At 37.5% G+C, this 13,163-nt stretch overlaps 1 protein-coding gene across 2 annotated transcripts in view; it reads left to right on the top strand.

Moving 5' to 3' along the window:
- Positions 1–3,635: 3,635 nt before the first annotated feature.
- The window catches only part of arhgap31 (Rho GTPase activating protein 31), a 15,393-nt gene continuing 5,865 nt past the window's right edge, over positions 3,636–13,163 (top strand). The window contains exons 1-4 of one of the 2 annotated variants that reach the window (XM_014020628.1): positions 3,636–4,715; positions 4,800–4,971; positions 10,030–10,132; positions 10,388–10,532. In XM_014020628.1, the coding sequence (XP_013876082.1) occupies positions 4,872–4,971; positions 10,030–10,132; positions 10,388–10,532 (348 nt within the window). In that variant the 5' untranslated portion in view covers positions 3,636–4,715; positions 4,800–4,871. Of the gene's footprint in view, positions 4,972–10,029; positions 10,133–10,387; positions 10,533–13,163 lie in introns of both variants that reach the window. The other variant, XM_014020627.1, reaches the window with a different exon arrangement.

Below are 13,163 nucleotides of genomic sequence, written 5' to 3'. Positions count from 1 at the left end.
TGGTTGTTTGTCTCGTTTGTCTCTATGTGTGGCCCTGTGATGGACTTGCGACCTGTCCAGGGTGTACCCCACCCCTCTCACTGTGACTGCTGGATATGGGCACCAGTGACCCACGCGACCCTGAAAAGGAATAAGCGTGTACAGAAAATGGATGGATACATATACTGTGTGATATTTCTCAGAAGCATGAAGACTAATGGGTGTGGTTTTGAAAATGAGATGTCCTAATATGCAGTAGGAGTTAAGTTGAACCCTTTTAGGTCAATAAAATCTTCATATCAAAACATCCAAAACATTTTCAGTGTTTGGCAGGAGAGGTCTGCACAATCCACAGGCAAGTTAACACCTATAGACTCTTGATCTACAGTGTTATGTGCAAAACGTGGTTTAGAGTTGCTTTAAGATAAGCAGATCTGCTCTGAGGAGGAAAGAAAATCTGGAAGGCAGTTTGAGACAAAAAAATAAATAAATACAATCTCTGCCTTATTCCGACTCTTGGTGGCCCAGAGAGGGCAGGTCCTGTTGGGTTGCTGCATAACAATCGAGCTGTCACAAATCTGTTTAAACAATTTATTAGGCATGTCTAAGAAATGATCAATTCTCAATTTCTCTTTTTCTCTTCGAGATTTTTTTGCGAGAACATTGTTCTTATCTCTGAAGTTTACAAGCTTGAGTGATCTGAGCTTTCAAGTAAATCAAAAAACAACTCAAAATTTTTATAAAATTTGTGCTTTTTAAATGAAGCAAGCAGTCAGGACAACTCTGTACAATTTGTATCGCTGACAATGAGTGCACTATTGTTGTGTAAAGACAGGAAGTTAGTAGCGAAGCACCTGTGCAGCTGACATCATCATGAGTCTAAAACTGGCTTTATCAGTAATTTATTTACATGCCTGACAATGTTAATTCAGTTATGAATGTGTACAGTTCAGTGTGTAATGTATAACTGGTAACATTTACTGTAGTCTTGCTTTTGTGTCTCACTTCTTCTCATGTAAGATATACAAAGAAAATACACCACAGATTAATCCTATTTTTCCCCTTTCAACCAAATTACTTTCACATTGTTGTTTGACTGAAAGTAAATCTAAAAAATATTTCATGATTTTGACGACGTGTACTGAAAAACTAATAATAAGGACAAGAATATAACCCCCATTATTCACGCACAATGATATGTCTTCTTTTCTTTCTTTTTTTTAATTATTAAGAAGCAGAAAGAACAAGCGGGATGTCTGCGGCTTTGTATGGACAGAATGATGTCATGTCCTCTTCCTATGGCGCAGAAAGAAACCTTTGTCTTGCCGAGGGCAGGCCTGGTCATCCGTTCACCATGTGACATTCAGAAAAAGTACGAAAATATCAGCTCTGCTTGGTTGTACGCTGTCATCTGTTCCATGTTTCATACAGTTGTAGTATTTTCAGACCACACAGTTTTGCCTTTGTCAGTGTGTACAACATTGTTCTGATGTATCCCTGGTGCTAGTTTGTGTATTTTCACCAAATTTGTAGTTAACTTCTGTCCACTTGTTCATCCATTTAAATCTGACTTTTATTTTTTTTGTTCAAGGTTGCTGTAAGTATCCACTGCATTGGACAAGAGGTGTGGTACCAGGTCACCAAACTGGTATTATTTCAGCAGCTCTGCGGTACCTCTACTAGGTTTGCAGATATATTGTATGTATATTTTCCCCTGTGACCCAGTTTGTCTAAAATCAAATTTTCTTTAATGAGCCAGAAATGTTTCTTGTTTTACTAAATGAAAGTGAGCCAAAGCCTGACTCTGGATCATTGAAGTGCTAATTAAACAAGATAAAGATGTTAGCAGAATGTATGGATATTAAACTAGGATGATGGGAAGGCTCAACTCGCAGCGCACATCACTCCTATCCCAAAACTCCAACCCGGATGGTTCAGGTTAGTCTTAGAAGTTCTGTCGGTGCTGCCTTTCTGTTTTCTCTTTAAATACTGGTTCCTTTGGTCAACAAGGAAAAGCCCAAAACAAGAACAGCACACACATAAACACCCCTGTAAGACCCTGATTTTGGGAAAAGGTTACTGTGGTGGAAACCCCTCTAAGCATAGGCTCTCATTCATCCAGATCACCGTAAACCTAATAGATTAAAATGAAGAACATCAGTTTGATTCATCAACTGCAAAAAAAATTTAAAATCTAGACATCTCACAACAACCTGGAAGTTGAAGCTGAGCAGGACCAACTTCCCTCCTTCCCTCCCACATGGCAGACAGGTGTGGGCCATATCTGGTGTCAAGCTGGCTGACTGCTGGCAAAGCAAGTGTTTAGTCAACCAGATGTGGGCCAGGTCTGGCAATGATGGCACTGTTAATATAATGGCAGGCCACCATTGGCCCTGTTGTGTTTGCTGGCCAAGCATGGACCATCTGGCAAACCACATCTGGGCCACCAAAGGGCCGTCATTCTTTGTGGTATAGTGTTAGAATGTTATCCACTAATGCCTCTACAGCACGGTCTGATTTGGCTGAACTCTGTTCAGCTCAGTTCGGGTGGCTTTCCATAACACTTCAGTAACAGCTCTAGAGGGGGAGTTCATCCTAAAGTTAGACGGTCCAAGAGTCCAACAGTTGACGCCACACACCTTACCAGCCGGTGGTGGTTATGCTCCGTCAAGCTGTTTGCCATCCACCATCAAACACAGTAGAAGAAGAAGAAGACMCTGAAAAGTTACACAACACAAAAATGAAGGACTAGTGTTGTTATTGCAAATGGTGGACCAGGTTGTTGTGAGAGTATCTCTTGTGACTCCACCCCCTAACCAAGCAGTCAGTGCTGGCGCTAGCCATTTTGGTTGAAGCGCAACCCCCTCCCCCTACTATTTTATTATGGTAAACTTAGATTTATTTGCTTTAAACACAAACATACATCACACAACAAATTAAATTAATAAATAAAGTAAATATAATTAAATCAAATGACAAGGGTAAACAAAAGACCCTGTTCACAATTTGTGCAAAGATTTAGAAGGTCCTCTCTTTTTGGAAAATATAAGTCTGATTTTACCTCATAAGGTCCTTGGCTGACAAACTCAGTCCTCACTGTGTCAGAATGGATGTCAGCAGGATTAGTAGTAAGAGTGGTTTATTTTTCCTGTAATACCTCATTATTGTTTTTTTAAGACAAAGCTAATTGAAAGGGGCGCTGAGCAGAGTTACAACCAGGGATTACACATAATAACTTTTTTTCTTCTGCAGATCGGCGCCTCCTCCAGCAGATGGCGCTCTAGGCGACCGCCTAGTTCGCCTATGCCAAGAGCCGGCTCTGCAAACAGTTTTCTGGCATAGCGTTTTTAGGCCAGCGTGGTAAACTTGGAACCACAGCGAAGTACGTTCTGAAAAATGCTCTGGTTCCACGAATCCTTGMTAGAGGAAAAGCCTTGGAACTGCAGAGAGCCTCTGGTTCCAAAAATACAACACGGTACAACCTGTAACACCTTCAGATCTCAAGAAATAGAAAAGGTGGAAAGTTRTTAAGAATAAGTTCATTCTTTTTGTGTTTTCAGAGCATCTTCCTTCTGAGTTCGCAGAATCTTCACGCTCAGAGTCATAATGAGTGATTATCATACAGACCCACTGGTAGAAATGACTCATTAATTACATTGAGTCATGAAAAGTTCAGTTATTCTTGGTTGTAAAACCTTAAACCTAAAATTAAAGAGTTATAACTTTAATTTGTCCATGTTGACACAGTTAGTAGGCTACAGATGTGAGGAATATCCCAGAATATTGCATGATATTTATCAGGCATGGCAGTCCGCTGCAGGGATGTAATTACATTAGATTTACTCAAGACATTGTGGGAGATCTGCGGAGAGCTATGATTTCCTCTTCCAAATGAACATCAACACTGTATTAATAAATTAGGAGTTTTTATTGAAGCTGCAGTCCAGTTTGGGAGAGAGAGAGAAAAAAAGAAGAAACATAAATGCATGAAAGTTTGTAACGAGAAGCACGTGTGGTCCATCTTGTTGGGCCAGCACCCCCCCATTCTCTCCCCACTCCATTTCCCATCTGTGCCCTTCAGACCCTCACTAGAGTCACCTCCCACTTTCCTCTTCCTTCAGAGCCCGTCTGTTTTTGTTTTTGAGCCTGGGCTCTGCGCAGGAAACGCTGTGTACATTGGGAGCATTCAGGAAAGGCAGAGAGAAGCTTTCCCGTTAGCTCTAAGTTTGGGAATGTGGCAAAAAAAAAAGGGTGCAGTAATTCCTAAACTAAGAGATGCCAGCTGTTCTCCTCCTCCTCTCATACCTGTGTCTCCCTCTCTAGTCTCAACATTTTGAAATACCACTGCTATGATTATTTTAGTAAACTTAAAGGGGGATAAAAAGCTGAGTTCATGAGGGAACTTGCCTCTCTATGTCTCAGCTACAGAACAGTAGAAAGGGGGAGACTGTGGAGTGAGGAATGAAGGAAAAGAGGTGGAGATAAAAAAGGAGCACACACACAGAGAGGGACAGGCTGGGGGTTAAAAAAAACAACAGGAAACCAAGTGACTGATGCTGTTTCTGCAAATTGTTGAGATAAAGCAGCAGACTGCCTTGTCTCAGCAAAGCCACAGCCTCATCATGCCCTTTCTTGAGTCATCTCCTAAAATTTTAACACTCTAAAAAAAAAGAAAAAGATGAGGTGAAGTTTTCTAAGTGACGTCAGTGCTGCTCTTACCAGTGTGGTTTGTCAGAGTGAGCGGATGCAGACATTTGGAAGCTGTGTGCCTGGATCTCTATGTGCCTGCTTTTTGACCTGCCATCTCAACCTTCTCTCAGGTCATATGGATCGGTCGTCGAGCTCTCGAGGAACTTTAAGYTGTAATCGTCCGGACTACTAACTGGAGCCACATGAAGAATAGAGGGAATAAGCAGAAGTCCAAAAAGAAAGGAAGTGAGAATGCGTTCGGCTGTGACCTGATAGAACATCTTCAGAATTCAGGACAAGATGGTAAAACTTTTCCTTTTGCTTGTTTCCTATTAGATCTAGTGCAACTCTTACAGGGAGTGTTCATACATGACAAAGTGTTTCTAGTAGACACTCAGAGGAACTTTTACTTTAAAGTTATTTCTTAAAGTCTTGTGGCCTTATCAACCTTTTTTGCAAAGACATTAAATAAAAAATACTTATATAAGTCTCTGTTTAAATGTTATTTATATGCAATGTCAGAATACATGTGTTTTATATTTAGTAAGGCCATTCATTCACTCATTGGCTGTATTTAATGGACTTAGGGTGGGGCCCMCTTTTTTTCTTTTCTTTTCTTTTCTGTTTTTTGGGTCAATTTCCTATAGTGAGCAATGTTCCAAGTTTAGTAGCTTGACACAAAACTGCTGCTTTTACATGACAGAAAATAATGAGCCAAGAAAAAAAGACTGAAAACTCAAACAGTGATTTCAGTTATGTTTTTTAGTCATTTTTTTCTTCTATTCATGCCTTCTTCATGCTGCCTTGATCTGGTAGTTTCCTTGTTTTAAACGTTAAAAGGGAACTAGTCAGATGAGTTTAAGACGTTTAAGAAAGACCTGTTAGATTGTGCTCTCTGCAGGGCGGGGCTTTGGGGCGCAGGAAGTGAGGGAGGAGATGTGGGTCATACCCATGTGTCATGGAAGTAGCAGACACAGTGTTCCTTCAGACTGTTGGAGCAGTTTTTCATGAAAACTCTTGTCTACTCTTTGGCAAAAATAGYAAAACTATTTTAAACATAAAAACGACTTCAAAACTTTCCCTTTTTTTTGTCTTCGTTGTATTTTTTCTTTCTCTCTTTCTATTTTCATGTGTGAAAGTCAGCAATAACAAACTCAAATCATACAGCAGAATCTGTGGAAGTCAGAAAGAAGCAGCGAAGCTCCCACTTTCAGAGTATAATAAATAAAATTCCAGAAAATCAACCTTATCTGTCAAATAGAATAAATGCACAATCTTAAAAAAACTCTATTTTTTATTTTTAGGTCAAGAAATYTAACAAATACAAATGTAACTTTAATTGATTCACAAAGTGAGGCTTCAGAGAGACTTTTTCATTATCTGTCCTTTTTTTCTTTATACGATCATCTCTGTGTACAATCTGCCCCTTGATGTCAAACAACTGATAAATGTAAATGAGTTGATTATGATTATTACAGGCAACTAATTTAGTCATAAATAAGATAACAAGTGGTGTAAAAAGATAAATTCAGTCTTTGACAATGGTAAAATACCATTTATTCAGAATTAATATTGCTAATATTGACTTGTTGAAAAAAAAACATCACCCATATAAGGATGCTCCACTAATTTTTTGATTACAGCAGATTCTTTAGTGCATTGGATTAAATTTGTGTTTAAATGTGTGGATCTGATCAGTTGTTTTCATTAAAAAAATATATTTTATTATTGTAGGCTTATGTGGAAAGGTTATAAACGATCAATAACTCGTTTGTTGTAGATAACTGTTTGAATGGCCTCAGTCTTGAACTGATGAGCTCATGGCTAGTCCGAACAAAACCAAAGTGGATTGCTGTTGTCTTAATTCATTTTTAAATTAATTCAAATCTTAAAACAATCATAGCATTTAATGCAAACTCTGTTTATGAACCTTTGCTGTGCCGTCAGTTTCTCATTACACTGTTATTAACACTAAATTATTCTATTATTTACAARAGCAAATAGCAGCAGCAGCAAGCTGCAGCACTTCTTGCAGGAATAGTTGTAAACATTTATTTGAACTGCTTCAACAAATATTTTTTTAAATCAGAATAACTTTTAAAATGGTGTGATTTATTTTAGTCTCGGCTTCCTCATCAATTCAGTCAATGAATTATTATTATTATTATTATTATTATTATTATTATTATTATTATTATTATTACTTATACACAAAACCCCACATCTAAAGATCTGAACTATACTTTTAAACAAAAGAAAGAGCATTTCACAAAGTCTTCAAATCACAAGGAAAAGAACAGAATTTCCCTTTAATCTTTTCAGTTACACATTCTTCAAATCCACTTAATTATTTATTCAACATAAATCAGCCAGACGCAAAGAAATGTTGTCCATCAAGCTGAACATTCGTTATGTATCGTCAGCTGAACTATATTTGGTTGCCAGCCGTATGAAACGTTCCTTCAGTAGAAACAGAGAAGCACTAAATGACAACCCGAGAGTCATTCCTCATCCACATTTTGACCACAGGCAGGCAATTATAGWTTCAATTATCTAAGTCGAAAGGATGAGAATTTAAATAACTGTTTGTGTTTGTGGTGAGAAGGGAGAAATCAGCCGTTGCTCAAAATATGTAGACATTCAGTTTGCGGCGGATTGATCCGGCATTTTTGTTTTAGGATTTAATTAAAACAATTACAAAAAAATGTGGGAAAGAAAAATTGTCTGGAGAAAAAAAAATCCAGTTGAATGAACATTTGAACATTCAACTCTTAGGGTTTTTTTTAAGGAGCAGTGGTTAGAGCTGTCGCCTCTCACTGAGAAGGTCACAAGATCAGTTCCTGGTCCGAGGCTTTTCGAGGTGGAGTTTAAATATTCTTGCCATGCATGCATGGGTTTTCTTTGGGGGCTCCAGTTTCTTCCCACATATCATTTGTTTCTATGGACATTTTTGTATTTTAAGGGCCGACCTTATCCTACCTACCTCAGCCCTGGTTGTGTTTGCTTTGAGTAGAGTGCTGCCTCGATGTGGGSAGGGATCATCAAATCAAAAATGCACCAATCTTTATGAGACGTCATTTTATTTGCAACACAACAATGGTCCATACTAAGCTTGTGGTATTGAATTTGTTCTCAATATAATTCAGGACCAGCTGAAACAGAGCGAGACAACGCCCCAGCAGCCTGGTTTGAATAGGACCCCAGATCTCTGGGTCCCAGAAATCAGGCTGGAACTGGGCCATAATGACAAACATACACAGAACTCGGGTTTKTACCCAGGCCAGACCAGACCAGGTTGGGCCAATCCAAAAACGCCATGTGTGACCCTGATGGACTTGCGACCTGTTCAGGGTGTACCCCGCCCCTCTCACAGTGACTTCTGGGTGTGGGCACCAGTAACTCTAAAAGGAAGAAACGGGTATAGATGATGGATGGATGGATGGATGGATGGATAGATGATGGATGGATGGATGGATGGATGGATAGATTTTTAGTATTTTCACTGAAACCTAATCCTTAAATACAGTGTTTAGCTCCTACTGTGAGGATAAATTCAATTTACCTATGGCTATTATTTTAATTGTTGAAGGTTAACGTGTACATTTGTATATTCCTCTGCAAATTATGTTCACACACTTTAAAATGTTTAAAATGTAAGAAGTTTGATTCTATTTCTGTGCACAAAATGATCACAGTGCAGCAAGAATCAGAGCGTGTGATTTAGCAAACACATGAAAACCACAGCTAGATGTGTTAATTTGTTTTCTGTTTTTTTTCTGTGTTAAATGGTTGTTTACTGTGGGTGATTCACTGTTGTTAGGAAAGCAGTGTAGGTCAATGGTTACGTTACAAAAGCCCATTTCTATTAGAGGAAATGTCGTAAGTAATACCAGCTACAAGGACTGGGTGTGTCAACTTTCCTCTGAAACAAACAAACCATTTTTAACTTCCTGTCTCAGTCCACCTACAATCACCGGCCCCGAGGAGGTGAAAACAGACATCTACGTGAAACAAACTACACATCATGAATTTACGTCTGTTTGTATGAAAAGGTTAAAGTGTCCTCCTGGTGATTTTACCCATATGTGCATTATAAAGTAAAAACCCCAATTCTGAACATGTTGGGACATTGTGTAAAAATGTAAATAAAAGCAGATTGCAATGACTTGCAATGATATAAAAATATTTTATTAATCAGGAAAAAAGCAAATATGTAGTTAGCTGAAAAAACAACACTTTTTAAAAAAATAATTTAAGTACTTTTGAATTTTCTGGCARCAACACATCAATAACTTTAGGACAGGAACTGCAAACGGCTGTAAAAAGTAAGTGGTATGAATAGGAAACAGCTGGAGGAACATTTTGCAGCTAATTAGCTTAATTGAGTTAAGACCAGTAAGAGAACTGAGTCTAAAAACATTTTAGAGAGGCTAAATCTCTCAGATGTAAAGATGGGCAGAGGTTTGTACAAATCTGTGTCTAAAAAATAAAATAATGCTCCTCAATGGAAAATTGTGAAGACTTTGAATATCCCGTTATCTACGGTTCATAATATCATCAACAGATTTTAAGAAGCCATAGAAAATTATGTGCATAAAGTTGGATGCCCKTGACCTTTGGGCCCTCAGGGGCCGCTGCACTGACAACAGGTCTGCTTCTGTTATGAACATCACTGACTAAATTTAGGAACACAACCACAAATATTCATCTTGTAAACACAGCTCATTGTGCCAGCCACAAATGCTAGTTAAAGCTCTATCATGCAAAGACGAACAACATCTTAAAAACTCGTGATTTTCTTTAGACCAAAGATCATTTAAAATGAAAAAAGGCAAAGCAAAATATATATTTTTTGAAAACATTACTCCCATGTTTTCTATACTAAAGAGGAAAGGGACCTGTCAGCACATAGTTTAAAAGTCTGCCTTTCTKATGGTATGGGGGTGCATAAATGCACAACTGGAAAGGTGCAATCAATGCAAAACAGTTTATACAGATTTTAAAGCAACATGTCCTCCCATCTAACAAAAAAAAAATCAAGCATAAATGATAGAAAGCTACATGAATAGGACATTTTCCTCAGTTCCTATTGTTTACAAACTGCAGGTAAAAGAAAAGGATATGCTTCACAGTGGGAAACATGGCCCTGTCCTTTTTTTAGATGCTTTGGTCCCATCAAAATCAAAATGACCCTTTTTTAATGGTATAAATTATTTGCCTACACATCTGATATGTGTCCTATGTTGCATTGTGAATAAAACAAATATTTATGGGATTAACAAACCATGTTTTTAGATGCATTTTATACCATGTTCCAACTTCTTCCAAACTTTGAGTTTAAATATGTTTTTCTTTCTAAAGTTCCTCAGGTCCTCAAAAACTGTGCAGAGTTTATTGAGAAGTATGGGATTGTGGACGGAATCTACAGGCTTTCTGGAGTCACCTCAAATATCCAGCGTCTCAGGTACTTGGGGGTTCTGATGCTTTTCTTTACAAAAGTGAAACCTCACTAACGAAGAAGTGAAGCTGGCACATGCAAATTCTATTTTCAGAGTTTCATTGTGCATGTTTAGTATTGTAGTTCATCCTCAATCCCCCACAACAACTTTGGGCAAGTGAATGCTCTTCATTCAAGCCACATGGTGCAACAGAACTTAGCTGTGATGCTAAACAATCCGGTCATTCAGCTAACCGTGTGTGTGTGTGTTTGTGTGTGTAGGCAGGAATTCAGCTCTGAGGCGTGCCCTGACCTTACAAAGGAAGTGTACCTCCAGGACATCCACTGTGTGGGTTCTTTATGTAAGCTCTACTTCAGGGAGCTTCCCAATCCTCTGCTCACATTCGAGCTGTACAGCAAATTTACGGTGAGTATGTCCAAAGTATCTGCAGGAGGGGAGGAGGAGTCCGGAGTAAATAAAGTGGTTCCACAGCAGATTTGCTCTGGCCTCATGCTGTACAGACTGTTATTACTGACGGACATTAGCGAGACACTTCAGATGATCACGCTGTATGTTTGTGTCAGCGTTATTCAAACGTAATTCATCTCTTTTTTTCATCCCTGAATGCTTTGAACTTCTTTGGAATCAGTGCAGTCTGGCTGCCATAACTGTCTTTTTCACATATATTAAGCCATAACTAAAAGACTGAAGTCATTTCTCAACTTTGGATGTTGAAGTTGAAAACTGMAGCATGCAAAGTGGCATTTCGTCAAAGAATGTTAGACCTTTAATTAAAGTTTTGCTGGCCCTCTACACTGAACACTAAAGAAGCACTTTCAGGGTTCCTTTCTGGATGAAATGCAGACATGAAAGAGGTTGCATCAGGGCAGAAGGAAGCAGAAATACTAAAGTGTAAGAACTGGTTCTTGCTTTCTGTGGCGCAGTCTGTGTACCTTGACCGGCCATTTGCATACCTTGGCATTCATACATCCCATGCCTTCAAACTTCAGACTACTGGTATTTTTAGAAATAACTCTGTGCTCTGACAGAAATGTAGAAAAAACTTCCCTTCAGACTGATTTTTTTTTAAATTATTATTAATCCATTATTTTATCAGGGTGTATTAAACATCACCATAATGTAGAACCAACATAAACATAGTTTATTTGTTTTGCCTTGTAAGAAATGTGGGATCTGATTCTTAAGTACAAACCTAGATTTAAATTGAGTCTAACTACGTAGTTACTGAAAATGTGGTGCAAAGGGTAAGAAAAAATATAAAAAAGTAGTTATACAGAGAAACCTGTTCTTCCTTGCAATACCTTAAAATTTTTAGAAATAAGAATAAGTTGCCTCCGTCTTAGAGTTAGAGAACAGTTAGTTAGTTAGTTAGTTAGTTAGTTAGTTAGTTAGTTAGTTAGTTAGTTAGTTAGTTAGTTAGTTAGTTAGTTAGTTATTTCAAATATGTATACAAAACAAAAAATGATAAAAAACAAAATTAACGTATTTGAAAAGGAATGGGAAGAAGTCAAAAACTTATTTAATCCCACCCTTCTCCGAAGCTTTGTCTACATTTAAAATGAGTTTTAGGCTTTTTAAATTGCTCTGAACAATGTTGGATAATTGTAAGATGGAGTTATTTGCTTGGTGTTGAAGCAGTACAGTAAATAATGCTGTCAGCATTCAAATKGAATGTTGTGTGTGGCACATTATAATCTAAATACTTAATGTAAATAATACAATTTAATGGACCCAAAACCAATCCTTGAGGCACCCCTAATTATCCAGGATATAGAGGTATACTCAGGGATGTGCCATTTCATCGGCTAATGATCGGAATCAGCTGGTTTTAACTGTGACCACTGATCCCAGCAAACTGAGTCAAACACAACTGAAGTCAAATTGTAATTTTAATTGAAAATTCAGTAAATACAGTTTTTGGAGAGAAATAAGAACAAACTAAAATCAAAATGAGCAGGTCTGAGCTGTACAAAGTCAAAAAACAGATTCAGACAATTTTATTTTGATATGCAGATATAAAATATGTATAAATATAGATAAACAAGAAAACAACTTTTTCTGTCTTTATTATCCCTAAAGACTTTATCTGTTTCATGTTTTATTTTAATGGGTTTTCATGATCACATCTATTTGTTTTGACATTATGTAGGTGCTTGTTGCATTTTTGAACATGTTCAAATTCAAAGTATATTTTTGAGCATTTGCATTAAACAAGACTACAAAATTGAACAATGATGTAACGCTAAGTATGCTACATGAAAACAGAAAGAAAATATTAAACCTAGTGCATTATTGTAAGGAGACACATCCTCAGAAAATCCACTTAAAAACTTTTTGATATCAAGTATTACACATAATTTGATGCATATCCTAGCTGATTGTTATAGAATTTTAGACAACTAGAGAAGTTACATTTCCTGTGAAAATGCAGTGTGAATAAAAAAGATGGACTCAGCTGTAAAGTAGCTGAAAAAGCTGAAACAAGCAGAAAAATTGCTGAAAAGTCAGAAAAATGCTAAACTTAGCAAAAAGAGTACATTTGCTGAACTAAGCAGAACAAAACTAAAATGAATTTAAAAAGGTGAAATTACACAAAAGCTGAAATTAGCAGGAAAAACAGACAAGCAGTACCTGAAAAGACAGAAAAAAGCTGAAATTAGCAGAAAGCAGCTGAAGTTAGCAGAAAAAGCTTCTCCTAGACTAACAGTTGAGAGTTGAAATAAGCAGAAAAAAGCTGAAATTAGCACAAACTAGCTGAAAAAATACAACCAGAAAGGACAGGTGAGCAGGTGGTAAACAGCTCAAATGATTTGAAGGAAATATTGTTAAAGAGAAAAAAGTGGCTGAAAAATCAAAGTAAATCAAAAGGTAAAAAATTGCACAAATACAAAAAGCAATAGAAGGAATTCCTGATTGAGCTGAACATTTTGATATAAGATTTGTAAGTTGTTAAACTGGATTTTTTTTATGTGTGTGTGTGTGTGTGTGTGTGTGTGTGTGTGTGTGTGTGTGTGTGTGTGTGTGTGTGTGTGTGTG

Source organism: Austrofundulus limnaeus, unplaced genomic scaffold, assembly GCF_001266775.1.
Source record: "Austrofundulus limnaeus strain Quisiro unplaced genomic scaffold, Austrofundulus_limnaeus-1.0 Scaffold261, whole genome shotgun sequence".
NCBI classification, from domain to species: Eukaryota; Metazoa; Chordata; class Actinopteri; order Cyprinodontiformes; family Rivulidae; genus Austrofundulus; species Austrofundulus limnaeus.
Note: the sequence above shows the minus strand (reverse complement) of the source record. Positions and strands in the feature narration are given on the sequence as shown.